This window comes from Orcinus orca, chromosome 7 (assembly GCF_937001465.1).
Source record: "Orcinus orca chromosome 7, mOrcOrc1.1, whole genome shotgun sequence".
In the NCBI taxonomy this organism is placed as follows: domain Eukaryota; kingdom Metazoa; phylum Chordata; class Mammalia; order Artiodactyla; family Delphinidae; genus Orcinus; species Orcinus orca.
The window spans coordinates 98,730,743-98,748,402 of record NC_064565.1 but is presented as its reverse complement, the minus strand read 5'-3'; the positions used below and the strand labels follow the sequence as shown (position 1 = coordinate 98,748,402).

The following is a 17,660-nucleotide window of genomic DNA, read 5'->3' as shown; positions in this document are numbered from 1 at the left end:
TTCACGCACCAAATTCCAATTGTGCTTCCCTTTATTACATTAAATACTAAAACTAACACACACTTTTATAAACAAATTTATTCCAAGGCTCTCATATAGTCATTCTGAAGTATTAATGAAAAACAGATTAAGGTAATTTGAAATCCTATAACGAAACAAAGGATATTACTACTTTAAGATAAAATATTGCTTTTCCTCTCAAAAAAAAAACAACAGAAAAAGCGCTATTATTCTTCTGACCTCTTGCTCTTGCATATGCAGTGGATATGGGTGTGAGCGTTTCGTACATATCATACACCATGCAGACTTTAGCTTCATCTTCACTGAGTGGAACTCCAACAGCAGCGCCTGGTATAGAAAACCATAAATAAACCAAAAATCTCAAGTGACTACTTATTAATTCCTAAATCAGGACATTTTTCTAAACATCATCTAGTCTATACAGCATAATTTCTAGTGCTTGGGCCAAATTAAACAAAAACCTGTTTGGCCAGATAATTAAATGCCAAAAATATAACTGCAGGGGAGGGTGAGGCGGGGGGAATCTCTTCTCCAGCCTCTGAAAACAGAGCCACTGTCTTGAGTCTGCCAACACTAGGCGTGTATGAAGCTACTTTAATTCATTGCTGACTCTCTGTCCTGCTTGATATCACACACCGTTTATTTCTCTGCCACTCCCATTGTTTTCATATCCCAAAACTATCTGAGAACTAATTATGTGTTGAATTGTCAGTAGGTGACACAAATAACTAAGCTGTACAGCTGCCTTAAACACAGAAGAACAAAGGTCTCTCATACAATGGCCATAAAAAGTTAGAGTGCCGTAAGAACAACTTGTGTCTCCACTCAGTTAACTTCTCAACCATGTGGAAAAATGTTTGGTTTAGTCATACTGCATTCAGCACCATCACTTTTATTTTCTAAAACATGTTTCCACTACAAATACAACTATTATCTGACCTTCCTATCTCATAATAGTGTTACATATTATATATATGTAAAAGACATGTGCGCATGGTATTGTTATCAGATTTTATCCAGTTACTACACTGATACTGTTATTAACAAAAGTGGTTTCGGACTTCACAGAGTATCTATATTCGCTTTTGAGTCTTGTCAAACTTCCAAAAATTTTTTAAAAAGTGTATTTTGAACAGTTCCAGAGAATCCCAGAGGGCAGTGCTTTACCTGCCGGGCTGACATGTTTGAAAGAGGCAGCGGCTGGAATGCCTAAAGCTTCTTTGAGTTCCTTCACCAGCTGCCAGGCATTCAAAGCATCACACAAGTTGATAAATCCAGGGGCTCCATTCAAAACTACATATAAAAATATAAATACACATTAACAAGCCAGGTCAATAAGATCAGATATGTGTACATTTCCTAGAAAAATTTTAAAAACACATATATAAAGATTGCACAAATATGTTGCAAATAAAGTATAACGAAGAGGCAAACAGATATACACGAACATACAAGAACTTGCTGAAACTGAATAAAGCACCCGAGTCTGAGCCCATCTCAACAAACACACACACACCACAGAGGTGCATGAACACATACGTGTGCACACACCACTGGTGGACCAAAGCCAGCCAATCCATAAATAAATCAACAAAGAATTCAGGAACAGGAAAAAAGTACGACTAGACTAGTGGTCATCAGGGATCCACTTCAGTACAGAAATAAGATCAAACAACTGTGGCAACTTTACTGTACAATTTATAGTATAAAATTTAAATTGTAAGTCCTGTCAGTTTAACAAATAATGTTACAAACTAAAGCAAGAGTTTAGTGGGTGGGAGAGATGGAGGGAAAAGCGTGTGTTGGGTTTCTCTTCTTTTATACCAGACTCGGTACACTCAGTCTAAAGTTGAAATGCAGTTAAAAAGGAGACTACAACTTTTTCACTGCCTATTCTCTTAACAGTGGCAGGATTTTTAAAAGCCAAAATCTTGTGAATAAACATTTATAAGAAGTTCAGTGCACACACAAAACTAGTGGGCCACTAATTAAAAACAACTTTATAATTTCATTTCCTTTGTGTTATTTTGGATAGCACATACTTTTAAAAGCAAACCCTTGCCAAACATCTATTGAGTGCCTACTACAATGTTAAGCACTGTTCTAGGAACTTGGGATACTATCAGTGAATAAAACAGTCCCTCCCAAATTACTGTCATCGACAACCCGCTTAGATAGCCTCATCCAAGAGGGCAGACAGCAGAAGCAAGAGGAACTACACTTCTGCAGCCGGTGGAACAAAAACCACATTCACAGAAAGACAGACAAAATGAAAAGTCAGAGGACTTGTACCAGATGAAGGAACAACATCAAACCCCAGAAAAACAACTAAATGAAGCGGAGATAGGCAACCTTCCAGAAAAAGAATTCAGAATAATGATCGTGAAGATGATCCAGGACCTTGGAAAAAGAATGGAGGCAAAGATCGAGAAGACGCAAGAAATGCTTAACAAAGACCCAGAAGAATTAAAGAACAAACAAACACAGATGAACAATACAATAACTGAAATGAAAAATACACTAGAAGGAATCAATAGCAGAATAACTGAGGCAGAGGAACAGATAACTGACCTGAAAAACCAAATGGTGGAATTCACGATCACGGAATAAAGAAAGAAGAATGAAAAGAAATGAAGACAGCCTAAGAGACCTCTGGGACAACATTAAACGCAACAAAATTCGCATTATAGGGGTTCCAGAAGGAGAAGAGAGAGAGAAAGGACCCGAGAGAATACCTGAAGAGATTATAGTCGAAAACTTCCCTAACATGGGAAAGGCAATAGCCACCCAAGTCCAGGAAGCGCAGAGAGTCCCAGGCAGGATAAACCCAAGGAGAAACACACCGAGACACATAGTTATCAAATTGATAAAAATTAAAGACAAAGAAAAATTATTGAAAGCAACAGGGAAAAAAGACAAATAACATACAAGGGAACTCCCATAAGGTTAACAGCTGATTTCTCAGCAGAAACTCTACAAGCCAGAAGGCAGTTGCATGATATACTTAAAGTGATGAAAGGGAAGAACCTACAACCAAGAATACTCTACCCAGCAAGGATCTCATTCAGATTTGACGGAGAAATCAAAAGCTTTACAAACAAGCAAAAGCTAAGACAACTCAGCACCACCAAACCAGTTCTTCAACAAGTGCTAAAGGAACTTCTCTAAGCAGGAAACACAAAAGAAAAGGACCTATAAAAACAAACCCAAACAAGAAAAAGGTCATAGGAACATACATATCGATAATTACCTTAAATGTGAATGGATTAAATGCTCCAACCAAAAGACACAGGCTCGCTGAATGAGACCCACATATATGCTGTCTACAAGAGACCCACTTCAGACCTAGGGACACATACAGACTGAAAGTGAGGGGATGGAAAAAGACATTCTATGCAAATGGAAATCAAAAGAAAGATGGAGTAGCAACTCTCATATCAGACAAAATAGACTTTTAAATAAAGACTATTACAAGAGACAAAGAAGGACACTACATAATGATCAAGGGATCAATCCAAGAAGAAGATGTAACAATTGTAAATATTTATGCATCCAACACAGGAGCACCTCAATACATAAGGCAAATGCTAACAGCCATAAAAAGGGAAATCGACAGTAACACAATAATAGTAGGGGACCTTAACACCTACTTTCACCAATGGACAGATCATCCAAAATGAAAATAAATAAGGAAACGCAAGCTTTAATGACACATTAAACAAGATGGACTTAATTGATGTTTACAGGACATTCCATCCAAAAACAACAGAATACACTTTTTTCTCAAGTGCACACGGAACATTCTCCAGGATAGATCACATCTTGGGTCACAAATCAAGACTCAGTAAATTTAAGAAAACTGAAAACACATCAAGCATCTTTTCTGACCACAAAGCTATGAGATTAGAAATCAATTACAGGGGGAAAAAACGTAAAAACACAAACACATGGAGGCTAAACAATACATTACTAAATAGCCAAGAGATCACTGAAGAAATCAAAGAGGAAATCAAAGAACACCTAGAGACAAATTACAACGAAAACACGAACGATCCAAAACCTATGGGATGCAGCAAAAGCATTTCTAAGAGGGAAGTTTAGAGCAATACAAGCCTACTTCAAGAAACAACAAAAATCTCAAACAATGTAACCTAACACCTAAAGGAACTAGAGAAAGAAGAACAAATAAAACCCAAAGTTAGTAGAAGGAAAGAAATCATAAAGATCAGAGAAATAAATGAAATAGAAACAAAGAAAACAAGAGCAAAGGTCAATAAAACTAAATGCTGGTTCTTTTTGGGTTTTTTTGCATTTTAAAAAATCTGTATTCTACAAACATACCAGTGAATGTTATAAATAAGGTAATATGACATAAAACAAAAAACGCTGGTTCTTTGAGAAGATAAACAAAATTGATTAACCATTAGCCAGACTCATCAAGAAAAAGAGGGAGAGGACGCAAATCAATAAAATTAGAAATGAAAAAGAAGTGACAACAGACACTGCAGAAATACAAAGCATCCTAAGAGACTACCAGAAGCAACTCTATGCCAATAAAATGGACAACCTGGAAGAAATGGACAAATTCTTAGAAAGATATAACCTTCCAAGACTGAGCCAGGAAGAAATAGAAAATATGAACCCACCAATCACAAGTAATGAAATTGAAACTGTGATTAAAACTCTTCCAACAAATAAAAGTCCAAGACCAGATGGCTTCACAGGTGAATTCTATCAAACATTTAGAGACGAGCTAACACCCATCCTTCTCAAACTCTTCCAAAAAATTGTGGAAGAAGGAACACTCCCAAACTCACCACCATCCATCATCACCCTGATACCAAAACCAGACAAAGATACTACAGAAAAAGAAAACTACAGACCAAATAACATTGATGAATATAGATGCAAAAATCCTCAGCAAAATACTAGCAAACAGAATCCAACAACACATTAAAAGGATCATACACCATGATCAAGTGGGATTTATCCCAGGGATGCATTTCTTCAATATATGCAAATCAATCAATGTGATACACCATATTAACAAATTGAAGAATAAAAACCGTATGATCATCTCAACAGATGCAGAAAGAGCTTTTGACAAATTTCAACACCCATTTATAATAAAAACTCTCCAGAAGGTGGGCATAGAGGGAACCTACCTCAACATAATAAAAGCCATATACGACAAACCCACAGCAAACATCATTCTCAATGGTGAAAAACTGAAAGCATTTCCTCTAAGATCAGGAACAAGACAAGGATATCCACTCTCGCCACTATTATTCAACATAGTTTTGGAAGTCCTAGCTATGGCAATCACAAAAGAAAAAGAAATAAAAGGCACACAAATTGGAAAAGAAGTAGTAAAACTGTCACTGTTTCTAGATAACATAAAACTACGTATAGAGAATCCTAAAGATGCCACCAGAAAACTACTAGAGCTCATCAATGAATGTGGTAAAGTGGCAGGATATAAAATTAACGCACAGAAATCTCTTGCATTCCTACACACTAATGATGAAAAATCTGAAAGAGAAATTAAGGAAACACTCCCATTTACCACTGCAACAAAAAGAATAAAATACCTAGGAATAAACCTACCTAGGGAGACAAAAGACCTGTATGCAGAAAACTATAAGACACTGATGAAAGAAATTAAAGATGATACCAACAGAGGGAGAGATATACCATGTTCTTGGATTGGAAGAATCAATATTGTGAAAATGACTATAGTACCCAAAGCAATCTACAGATTCAATGCAATCCCTACAAAACTACCACTGGCATTTTTTACAGAACTAGAACAAACAAATCTTAAAATTTGTATGGAGACACAAAAAAACCCCAAATAGCCAAAGCATTCCTGAAGGAAAAAAACAGAGCTGGAGGAATCAGACTCCCTGACTCTGGACTATACTACAAAGCTACAGTAATCAAGACAATACGGTACTGGCACAAAAACAGAAATATAGACCAATGGAACAGGATAGAAAGCCCAGCCATAAACCCACGCACCTATGGTCAACTAATCTAAGACAAAGAAGGCAAGGATATATGATGGAGAAAAGACAGTCTCTTCAATAAGTGTTGCTGGGAAAACTGGACAGCTACATGTAAAAGAATGAAATTAGAACACTCCCTAACACCATACACAAAAATAAACTCAAAATGGATTCAAGACCTAAATGTAAGACCAGACACTATTAAACTCTTAGAGGAAAACATAGGAAGAACACTCTTTGACATAAATCACAGCAAGATCTTTTTTGATCCACCTCCTGGAGTAATGGAAATAAAAACAAAAATAAACAAATGGGACCTAATGAAACTTCAAAGCTTTTGCACAGCAAAGGAAACCATAAACAAGATGCAAAAACAACCCTCAGAATGGGAGAAAATATTTGCAAACGAATCAACGGACAAAGGATTAATCTCCAAAATATATAAACAGCTCATGCAGCTCAATAATAAAAAAACAAACAACCCTATCCAAAAATGGGCAGAAGACCTAAATAGACATTTCTCCAAAGAAGATATACAGATGGACAAGAAGCACATGAAAACCTGCTCAACATCACTAATTATTAGAGAAATGCAAATCAAAACTACAATGAGGTATCACCTCACACCAGTTAGAATGGGCATCATCAGAAAATCTACAAACAACAAATGCTGGAGAGGGTGTGGAGAAAAGGGAACCCTCTTGCACTGTTGGTGGGAATGTAAACTGATACAGCCACTATGGAGAACAGTATGGACTTTCCTTAAAAAACTGAAAATAGAATTACCATATGACCCAGTAATCCCACTACTGGACATATACCTAAAGAAAACCACAATTCAAAAAGACACATGCACCCCAATGTTCACTGCAGCACTATTTACAATAGTCAGGTCATGGAAGCAACCTAAATGCCCATCAATAGATGAATGGATAAAGAAGATGTGGTACATATATACAATTATTACTCAGCCATAAAAAGGAATGAAATTGGGTCATCTGTAGAGACCTGGATCGATCTAGAGACTGTCACACAGAGTTAAGTAAGTCAGAAAGAGAAAAACAAATATCGTATATTAACACATGTATGTGGAACCTAGAAAAATGGTACAGATGAACCGGTTTTCAGGACAGAAATAGAGACACAGATGTAGAGAGCAAATGTATGGACACCAAGAGGGAAAAGCGAGCTGCAGGGGATGAATTGGGAGACTGGGATTGACATATATACACTAATATGTATAAAATGGATAACTAATAAGAACCTGCTGTATAAGAAAATTAAAACAAAATTCAAACATTAATCTGTTTCTCTATACTTCTTCCAAACAATAAAATGCTCTTTGAATTTAAAAAAAAAAAACAAAAAAAACCCAAGTTACTGTCATCATGGAGCTTACGGTGGAGTTAGAAAGGAAACAAAATGCACAACAGAATTATACAATAGAAAATATTAGGTATTTACCCAAATGAGTTGAAAACTTGTGTCTACACAAAAACATGTACACAAGTGTTTATAACAGCTTTATTCATAAACTGCCAAACAGCATCCTGACATTCTTGATGTCTTCAAAAGGTGAATGGATAAACTGCGGTACAGCCACACACAAGGAAATATTATTCAGCAATAAGAGGTAATAAGCTACCAGAAGACACAGGAGGAAACTTAAATGCATATTGCTAAGTTAAAGAATCAGTCTGAAAAGGCTATATACTGTATGTTTCCAACTATATGATACTGGAACACAGCAAACGTATAGAGACAGTGGTTGCTAGGGGTTAGGGGGGTGGAAGGGGAGGAGTTTTTAGGGTGGTAAAACTATTATGTAGGAAAATTTCACAGCGAATACATTATACATTTGCCCAAACCTGTAGAATGTACAACATATTCTGAATCTAAACTATTGATCTTAGTTAATGATAATGAACCAATATTGATTAATTGTAACAAACGTACCACATTAATGCAAAGTTGTTAACAGGGGAAACTGGGGGAAGGTGGACATATGAGAATTCTTTGTACTTCCGGGAAATGTTTCTGTAAATCTGAAACTGCTCTTTTAGGGGACTTCCCTGATGGTCCAGTGGTTAAGCCGCTGCACTTCCACTGCAGGGGCATGGGTTCAGTCCCTGGTTGGAGAACCAAGATCCCACATGCCGTGCGGTATGGCCAAAAAAATTACTGTTCTCATGGAGCTTATACAAGAGGCATAGAAGAAACAAAATAGGCAATAAACAGTAAACAACAAAAGTAAAATATCCTATAAGACATACAACATGCAAAAATTAAATGAGACATCTTTTATAAAACTCTCCCATCTCCCTTTTTTTATACTTTAGACTAATTGTGGTAAGTGGGAGAAAACTTGGCTTCTGAAACATTTCAATTAGTTAGAATAACCCCTTCAAATTATCAAATTTCCAAAGACACTAACAACTCTTTAGACACAAGAGAAAATGCTATAGAGAAATGTTTAAAGTTGTTTAATTTATTAAACAGTTGAAACAAAACAGAACTCTTCTCGTTTCCAATCACAAGAAAACCAGTCATCAACATCACTCTCTCTCTCACACACACACACACACACAACTCTAGGGCTGAGCACACGGGCTTGGGCAGCATTAGAAAAGATTCAAAGTATACCTGAGGCAAAGTAGTAATAGAATTTACCGACTGCCAAGAGCAAAGAAAAGAGTATTTTAAATGCTCCTTAAACTTCCTGCACTGCTTCTCTCTCCTCCCCTCTCTCCGCTGGTAACAGGGAGTAAACAGCACCAATCTACCAATGTGCGGTCTGAGCTTGCCTTCTCAGTGCCTGAAGGAAGCTGTCCGTGCTCTCACCCAGGGCAGCCCCCCACCAACTTCAACCCTCCGAAGTCTTCACACCTACAAGTCTCTCCTCTGCCCACTGGACCCACTCTTCCCTTCTACCAGGGAGTAAGACATGCTTGCTCATTAAATGGTCCACCTTAACAACAAAATAGAACCAAAAACTGTAAAATCCCTCTTATAACTCTACAAATCCTTAAGTCCTGACTAATTTCTCTGTTCAAAGAATTATCTTTATCATTCTTCTTTCCTAACCTCACATTCCTATTTTGGCCCATTGTAACTGGGCTTCCAGATCCATCATTCCAAGGAAACTGTGTTTGTAACATTCCCAAATCAAATAGCTACTGCTCTCAGCAGCATTCCGACTGGTTGAAACTCTATAGGTTCTCTGATGGTTCTCCACTGCCACGTCAAGGTTTGGTCTTGACCGTCTTCTCCAAAATTCAGCCACCCCAGCCTGTCCTACATCTTCAAAACCATCTACACACCAGACATTCGAATCTGTATCTTCAACTTGACTTCTCTCCAGAACCCTGGATTATCTCAATATTTTTTGTTCACAAGTCCCACTGACAGCTCAAACTTCAGGCAACTATAAGAGGTACTATGTAATTTACTTTATCTTCTAAAAAGTGAATCACACCTGATACAATAGAGAGAAAGACACACACATCCAGACACGGCAAACTGTGCCACGTTAACGCTCAGCTTTTACCTGTGATTGGGAGCTTGGGCTTCAGGGTATATAACTGGGCAGGAGTTTGATGAGGGTTCATTCCATACCTCAAGGGCATCTGAGATATTCCTTTACTATATTCTTTCCTGAAGTAATCTGAAATTGCTTCATCATATCGTGCCGTATGAGTGAAAGCCTAGAATAAGAGTTAAGATTTGTGAAAATAGCCGCAGTATTTCTGAAAGTGAGGTAAAAATGGTTATAAGTAGTATATATCAAACTACAACCCACAGCCCGCACACATGCCTGTGCAGGAAAGACACCAAATAATAATAAATAGCACAAAGAATTATTCCCTTTCCATTTCTCTTTCAATCTTTTGACAGACTACCTCTCTGATAGTTGGTCTTCACATTTACAACAAAAGGATAGCAGCTCCAAGCAGAACCCTGGAGAGTGATGTCATCTGGTGAGAACTGAGTACTGTTGGTTTTGCAAGCACTGAACTAGATAAAAGCATGTCCGCACCTTCAAGGCTAACTGGCGTCTTGTCTCCAAAGATGTGTCTTTGCTGTCGGAGCCCTGCATCTCTGAGGACACAGCCGCGTAGTCCTCTGGTTCACACACTACTGTCACTCGAGTGTGGTTTTTGGCTGCCGCTCTCAGCAGGGTTACTCCCCCTTTGAAGAACAAAAGACGATTTGCATTTTCTTATCAGTTTCACCTCTTTCAAATCAAGTCACTGTATGCATACGTATTTTCTACTATAATTCTTGCCTTAAAAATAAGAGAAAAATAAGCCAGATGAATCTCTAAACAGAGAAAGAGCTCAGAAAATATCGATGAATCGGTCATCCCAGAACACAATCTGGGGGCAGCGACTACCTGCTAGGCCCTCAATAGGGAACATCCAAGAGTCACCTTGTTTACAGTGTAAAGAAGTGTCTCCTCCAGCAGTCTTCAAATATGGTTTTTCTGACTTACCAATATCAATTTGCTCAACCGCGACTTCAACAGTTACAGCCGGAGAAGCCACCGTCTTTGCAAAGGGATACAGATTACAAACAACAACTCTAAAAACAAAGAGGAATTCAGCTGTCACTAAAAACTCAAACTTCCGTGGTTTACACACCTCAGTCAGTAGCTGTTAACATGACCAAACCCCTTAAGACCTAAAATATCAACTGTGAGCCTGACGTTTTAAAGTTCTAAAGTTACTCTGAAACATCAGGACCTCCCACATTTGCAAGAGCATAGGTATACAGAAGGGGCTGTAGTCAGCAAATGCTCTCAATACACATTATTCCCTCCAAATCATATTGCAATGTTGCTGCTTGGGTCACCTTAGCTTCCCACTGTCCTATCAAGCCATCAAAATTTAAAAACAAAATTTTAACTGAAATAAAATACAAAGCTACCGATAATATCCTCAATTTGGAATGTGATCGCCATTATCTACGACATTGGATTTTACACTCTATTTCCAGTGGATTGTGTAAAATGATGAAAAATGATAGGTCATTCTAAAGGGGAATTATTTGTTTTGTCTTTAGAAAGGTCATACACAATAATGGTAAAAGGACAAAAGAGTAATTTAAAGGACAGACCTGATCTAAAATTCACCACCAGTGAAACAGAGATCCACCCCTAGGGCTGCAATGTGAGGAGATATGTGGGCAGGTTCCCCAGTGAAATAAGCACAACTGGTAAAAACTAACAAAAAAAGAAAAACAGAAGGGGGGGTGGTGGGCAACACTTCCCAATGCCTGATACTAAAACCAGACAAAATGTCACACATACACAAAAAAACAACCAGAACAGTATCTTATGAATACGGACCAAAAAGTCCTTAACATACTACCAAATTGAATCCAGTAAAATATAAAAAGAAGTACACAACACAGCAAAAAGAAGTATACACCACAGTACATCCCACGACTGTAAGGTTGGTTTAATATCTAAAAGTCAATTATTGTAATAGCTATGTCAATAAAATAAAGGACAAAAACCACCTGATTATCTCAATAGATGCACGGAAAGCATCTGATAAAACTGAACTCATTCATGATGAAAACAGTCAAAAATTAAGAATAGAACTTGCTCAACACGATACAGGATATTTAAAAAAAACAACCCACAGCTAACATCATACTTCAAGGTGAAAGACTGAAAGGTCTACCCTAAGATCTGGAACAAGACAAGGATGTCCACTCTCACCATTTCTACTCAACCCTGTACTGGAGGTTCTAGCCTGGTCAATTAGCAAAGAAAATGAAATAAAAGGCACCAAGATTGGAAAAAAGTGATGCTATCTCTATTAGCAGGTGACATGATCTTGTATCTAGAAAATCCTAAGGAATTCACACAGAAAAATCATTAGCACTAATCAGTAAATAAGTTCAGCAGAGTTGTAGGATATAATCAATTGAACTTATACACACTAGCGAGGAACAATCCAAAAGTAAAATTAAGAAAACAGTTCTACGTACAATAGCATCAAAAACAAAAACAAACAAATTTATGAATAAATTTAAGAAAAGAGTATGACTTGTATCTTAAAAAGTACAAAACAATGTTGAAAGAAATTTAAAAAAATCTTTAGAAAGAGATGCCATGTTTATGGACTGGAAAACTTAATATTGTTAGGATGGCAATATTCCTCAAATTGATCTACAGATTCAAGATAATTCCTACAAAAATTCCAATGCCCCTTTTTGCAGAAATGGGCAAGCTGACCCTAAAATTCATATGGAAATGCAAGGGACCCTGAATACCCAAAACAATCTTGAAAAAGAAGAACAAAGCTAAAAGACTCACACTTATCACCTTCACAATTTACCGCAAAGATAATGGCATGGTGCTGGCATAAAGGAGGTATAGATCAAGTGTACCAAGATCATTCAATGGGGAAAGAATAGTCTCTCCCACAAATGATGCTGAGACAACTGGATAGCCACACACTAAATAAAGCTGGACCGCTACCTCACACCCACATATAAAAAAAGTAGCTTAAAAGGAATCAAAGACCTAAGCATAAAAGCTAAAACTAAAAAACTCTTAAAAGAAAACATAGGCATAAATCTTCATTATTTTGAATTATGAAATGGTTTCTTAGAAATAACACCAAAGGCACAGGCAACAAAAGAAAAAGTATAGGTAAGTTGGATATTACCAAAATTTAAAACTTTTATGATGGTCAAAGGATACCATTAAGAAAGTGAAAACAATCCACAGAATGGGATAAAATGAATTCTTACAACTCAATAATAAAAAATAAGTAACTCAATTAAAATGGGCATCTGAACAGACATTTTTCCAAAGGTATACAAATGGCTTATGCTCGTGAAAAGATGCTCAACCTCATTAGGAAATGCAAATCATAATCACAATGAGATACCACATCACAGGATGGTTAGAATCAAAAAAATCAATAACAAATGTTGCTGAGTATATAGAAGTGAGAACTTTTGTACACTGCCGGTGGGAATGTAAACTGATGAAGCACTTTGGAAAATAGTCTGGCAGCTCCTCAAAAGCTTAAACAGTTACCAGATGACCAAGAAATTCCATTCCCAGGTATATACCCAAGAGAAATGAAAATATATGTGCACACAAAAATTTGTACATGAATGTCCATAGCTGCATTATTCACAACATCCAAAAGTGCAAACAATCCAAATGTCCATCAACGGATGAACTGATAAATGGGAGCATATCCATACAATAAATTACTTTTCAGCAATAAAAAAGTGGATTGATATATGCTGTAACATGGATGAACCTTGAAAACATGCTAAGAAGCTAGTCATGTATTATACAATTACACTGATATGCAATGTTCGTGTAAATCCAGAATAGAAAATACACTGGTGGTTGCCTAGGTTGTTGGAGGAAATGAAGAATGAAAGTTAATGGGTAGAGTTGTTTTGGGGGGGAGGGTCAGGGTGGGAGGTGGGGTGATGAATATATTCTAACATTAACTGTGGTAATAATTGTACAACTCTAAATATACTAAATTACTAAACTACTGAATTATCTACTTTAAACTGGGGAATTGTATGGTACATGAATTAAGCTGAATAAAGCCGTTATACATATGTATTAAAAAGAAAGACTGAATATCATTATGCAAATAACTAAGTTACTTATATGTATGACAATTTAGATCACAACTTCCTAAAAAAGCAAAGGTTGTTTAAGCATAATTATTTATTTTAGTAATATAAATTTGGCAAAATCAAAATGCTTATTTACCCACATACAATGTCACAAATGTCCTCAATAAATGTTTATAGTAAGTGATCAGGAAACTAAACCTAATGCTAACCTTGATCTTTAAAAAGAGACACCAGATTTGGCTTCTTTGTCTTTGATCCCTAATGTATTAAAAGTTCAACTTTGAATTTTTACCTTATAAGACTGAAATCAAGTCTGGCCATGTCAGCATTATCTTCTGGGATATTACGAGCCAAGATGCCTAATTTAACAAAGTTAGAGTATTAGGTTCAAAAAACAAGTCAGAATAAGGTACTTCTTTCCAACACAATCCCATCAATCAAGTTAAAGCCCCTAGCATTGCCTAATTAAGAATACCAGACAGTACAAATCTCAGATTAGTGGGTATACTTAAAAACTGTTTGCATCAGTTCCTGATTCCCTTTCTCTTGAGCAACAAAACATAAAAGGAATTTTCATATAACTGTTGTCAGTTCCATCACTCCATGTACTCCCATAAATACTGAAGCATTTTGAAAGAATTCCTTTGAAAGTCAGTTACACTGTGATGCTTTATTCTAAGTTTGGAATCATCATAAAAGTTTTTTCACACTCTAAAATCTAAGTATTTTCATTAACTCCAGCAGGAAATATCATACTCTAACTTATTTATCAGGCCAGGACTAATAGCAACCAGAGGAATCCATCAAGTAATAAAGCAAACCAGATTTTAAACAGGTTCTAATGTATTATGAACTTTAGCAGCACATGTGACAAAACCAGCATAACCTCACAGATAATTTTTTTTTAAGCTATGACCTGCCTTTTTCCTTATTCCTTTGCTTGTTCTACAAAGTAACTGATTGTTTTAAACTGAAAGTATCGGGGCTTCCCTGGTGGCACAGTGGTTGAGAGTCCACCTGCCGATGCAGGGGACGTGGGTTCGTGCCCCAGTCCGGGAAGATCCCACATGCCGTGGAGCGGCTGGGCCCGTGAGCCATGGCCGCTGGGCCTGCGCGTCCGGAGCCTGTGCTCCGCAACGAGGCCACAACAGTGAGAGGCCCGCGTACCGCAAAAAAAAAAAAAAAAAAAAATACTGAAGGTATAAACCACTTACCAGCATGGACTGCAGGATGCAAGGTTTTCACACGCCCCCCTAACATTTCAGGAAATCCAGTTACCTCAGAGACGTCTCTGAAAACAGATAAACAGAATATTGCTGGTGCTTCTGCTGAGTTGTCATTTTACATTTTACACCATTCCAAAGCATCTTCCAACATTTTTTCAGAGCCTGGATTTTCAGAATTCAGAAAATGAATCATAAGCCATACTAATGAAATATTAAGAAATAAATCCAACTCACAAGTAATTTGGCAATATACAACAAAGTATTAATATTCTTATCTCAGAAACAGACTAAAGAGAAAGCAAGGATTTATTTTTACGATTAAACTTTAAGCATAAAGACAGCAAAGTAAATGAGTGGGGCAATAAAAGATTGTTTAGTAAAGTGGTGTTGGTATTAGAATAACTGGTTAACACTATGCAAATAGATTCCGAATCAAAAGTTTGAGCTCTTTAATAAAAGTACCAAAATTAAGTATGTGAGGAATGCTTTCAAAACATTGAACAAAGGACTAAGCTATGTAAATTTAAAAAGTTTTTACTCAATACATGAAAAGAAAAAGCTGGAAAAAGATAATCACAAAACATGACAAAGGGACACATAAAAGACAGCATTTCAATATCAATCCATACCACCAAACTGACCTGAACCCTCTCTGCCTGAATTTACAAGCAAATTTTTAAAAACCCACAATATGTGAAAAAAGCAACAAGCAAGACCATCTATCTTCTGTATGAGCCATGAAACTAAAAAAATATGCTTATAGAAACACTGGAAGGAAACACATCAACATGTTGAACATGGTTACCAGAAATGCTAAGGGAAGAGAGACTGAATCTTCAGAGTTGAATTTTAATGATGTCAACAGTTTCACTAACGAGCCAGTCAAAACAGATCATATGCATCCTGCAAATCACAACTTCCTTCTTGCCCAACAGACAGTCCACCTAAATTAATCTGTTGTGGCTGAGGAGGGCTCTGAAATGAGGACTCTGGGGGTCCCAACTCCTTACTCTGTAAATATGAACAGAAGTTACTAAATTTCTCTGGGCCTCATCTCCCTCTTCCACAAAGGTCGTTAAGTAGTTTACCAATCTCACAGCCTGGCTAGGAGGAGTAAATAACGTTATTTTACTCAGTGCTTGGAATACATTACTTTCTGGTCAACGTCATTACACTAGGTTCTGATTGGACTCAACTTAGAAAGCAAGTTGTGCCTTACCTGACTGCCAGACCAGCATCTCTGAGAGCTTTTGCAGTCCCTCCAGAAGCGATCAGATGCAAACCCACAGAAGCTAGGTTCCTGGCAAATTCCACAAGGCCGGTTTTGTCAGAGACACTCAATAAGGCTGAAACAGAAAACATTTCTCATCACTCGCTGTACACATTACATTCCTCAAGGCCGGGGAGGGGGCGGGTGGGCAGTCGGGAATCTCAAGGCCGTCACTACCCAGACCTTGACCCGGGGCCGGGCCTGCCGCCAGCGAACCGCACTTCCGCGGGCCGGGGCCTAGCAGACCGCAGCGCCGCCTCCCACCCTGCCGGGCCCCCGCAGCTCCCGCCCGGCCGCCGCCATTGCCGGGGTGAGGGTGCCGCGGAGCACGGATGCCGATGGCGCGGCACCTCCGGGGCGCCAAGGGGCTCACCGAGATGGCCGGGTGCCATGGCTGCAGACGGCAAGGCCCCGGGGAGCGCGGGGCACAAAAGCGGAGACGCCACGTGCGGAAGGAGGGGCGGTGCGGCCAGAATTTACGCCGGAAGGAGGCGGGGCGGACCCGGTGGGAGCCTGATCCGTCACGTGACCCAACCCGCCCCCTGTTCAATTTCAGACGCGAAATTGGAGCCTCAGGGTTGTAAGGGAATGCGGGGTGGGGTGCGGTGCAGCTGGCTTCCTAAATCCAGAACTGGAAGGGATCACCGCCTACAGTCTCACACTCCGAGAGTGATTTGTCCCTGCCCTCAAAATGTGGTCGCCCCAAGCCTCGGGAGCTAACTCCTGTTGCCCAGGGCAGCCTGTCCCGGAGGCTGATCAAAGCGTCAGAAGCCCTGACGGAGGAATCAAGAAAAACACAAGGAAAAGTTCTTAGAGCAGCAAAGCTGGAAAGCATCTTGGCAATCATGCTTTCCTCCCGTTTCAATATATTAAAAAAAGTAAAACGAAGGCCTAAAGATTAAGTGACTCCACGGTTCCCAGAGGCAAAATGAAGTGAAATTGACATTCATTTGAGATTCCACCTTATACAATAGCCTGAAATCTGCTTATGAAAGGTGGTGTCTTCTGGCAAATCGGTAAATATTTAACTCAAGCCTGGATGAGAGGAATGATAATGGTTGGGGTGGGGGCGAGGGGAATGCCATTTTTTATTTTGGCCGTGCCTTGAGGCTGGAGGGATCTTAGTTCCCCAACGGGAAGACAAAAGTTCATAGCTTGTAATAAAGGAAATTTCCCTGGCCAGTCACTGTAGGTTTTTATAGGATACAAAAAGCAGAAAATAATGCAGAGATTTAGTGATAAGAGGAAAATAAACAGCACTTAGGCACTGGGCATTTTTCCTGCATGTGAATTTCAAGTATTCAATGTAATAAATATTTATTGATCCCTGTCTTCCTGAATGGCAGAAATACAGTGTCAGAAAGACAAAGATGAATATCAATTAATCACTGTTCTCAAGGAGCTCATGATGGAATGTAAGTGTAGCAACATAGTTAGGTACAACTAGAAAATACTAATAGAAAGAGAAAACATGGGATTAAACTGATTTTTGTAGAGGTCCTTTGGAAT

The 17,660-nt window shown here is 38.3% G+C and overlaps 1 protein-coding gene across 3 annotated transcripts in view; it reads right to left on the bottom strand.

The window, feature by feature from the left end:
• ATIC (5-aminoimidazole-4-carboxamide ribonucleotide formyltransferase/IMP cyclohydrolase) overlaps positions 1 to 16,657 on the bottom strand; it is a 30,606-nt gene extending 13,949 nt beyond the window's left edge. The window contains exons 1-9 of one of the 3 annotated variants that reach the window (XM_012532420.3): positions 16,525 to 16,657; positions 16,101 to 16,227; positions 14,870 to 14,946; positions 13,948 to 14,014; positions 10,522 to 10,610; positions 10,066 to 10,217; positions 9,577 to 9,733; positions 1,189 to 1,314; positions 241 to 348 (exon numbers count right to left, since the gene is read on the bottom strand). In XM_012532420.3, coding sequence (XP_012387874.2) covers positions 241 to 348; positions 1,189 to 1,314; positions 9,577 to 9,733; positions 10,066 to 10,217; positions 10,522 to 10,610; positions 13,948 to 14,014; positions 14,870 to 14,946; positions 16,101 to 16,227; positions 16,525 to 16,543 — 922 coding nt within the window. In that variant the 5' untranslated portion in view covers positions 16,544 to 16,657. Of the gene's footprint in view, positions 1 to 240; positions 349 to 1,188; positions 1,315 to 9,576; positions 9,734 to 10,065; positions 10,218 to 10,521; positions 10,611 to 13,947; positions 14,015 to 14,869; positions 15,044 to 16,100; positions 16,230 to 16,334; positions 16,358 to 16,524 lie in introns of those variants that run through there. The other 2 variants (XM_033428109.1, XM_033428099.2) reach the window with 2 other exon arrangements.
• Between the last annotated feature and the right edge of the window lie 1,003 nt (positions 16,658 to 17,660).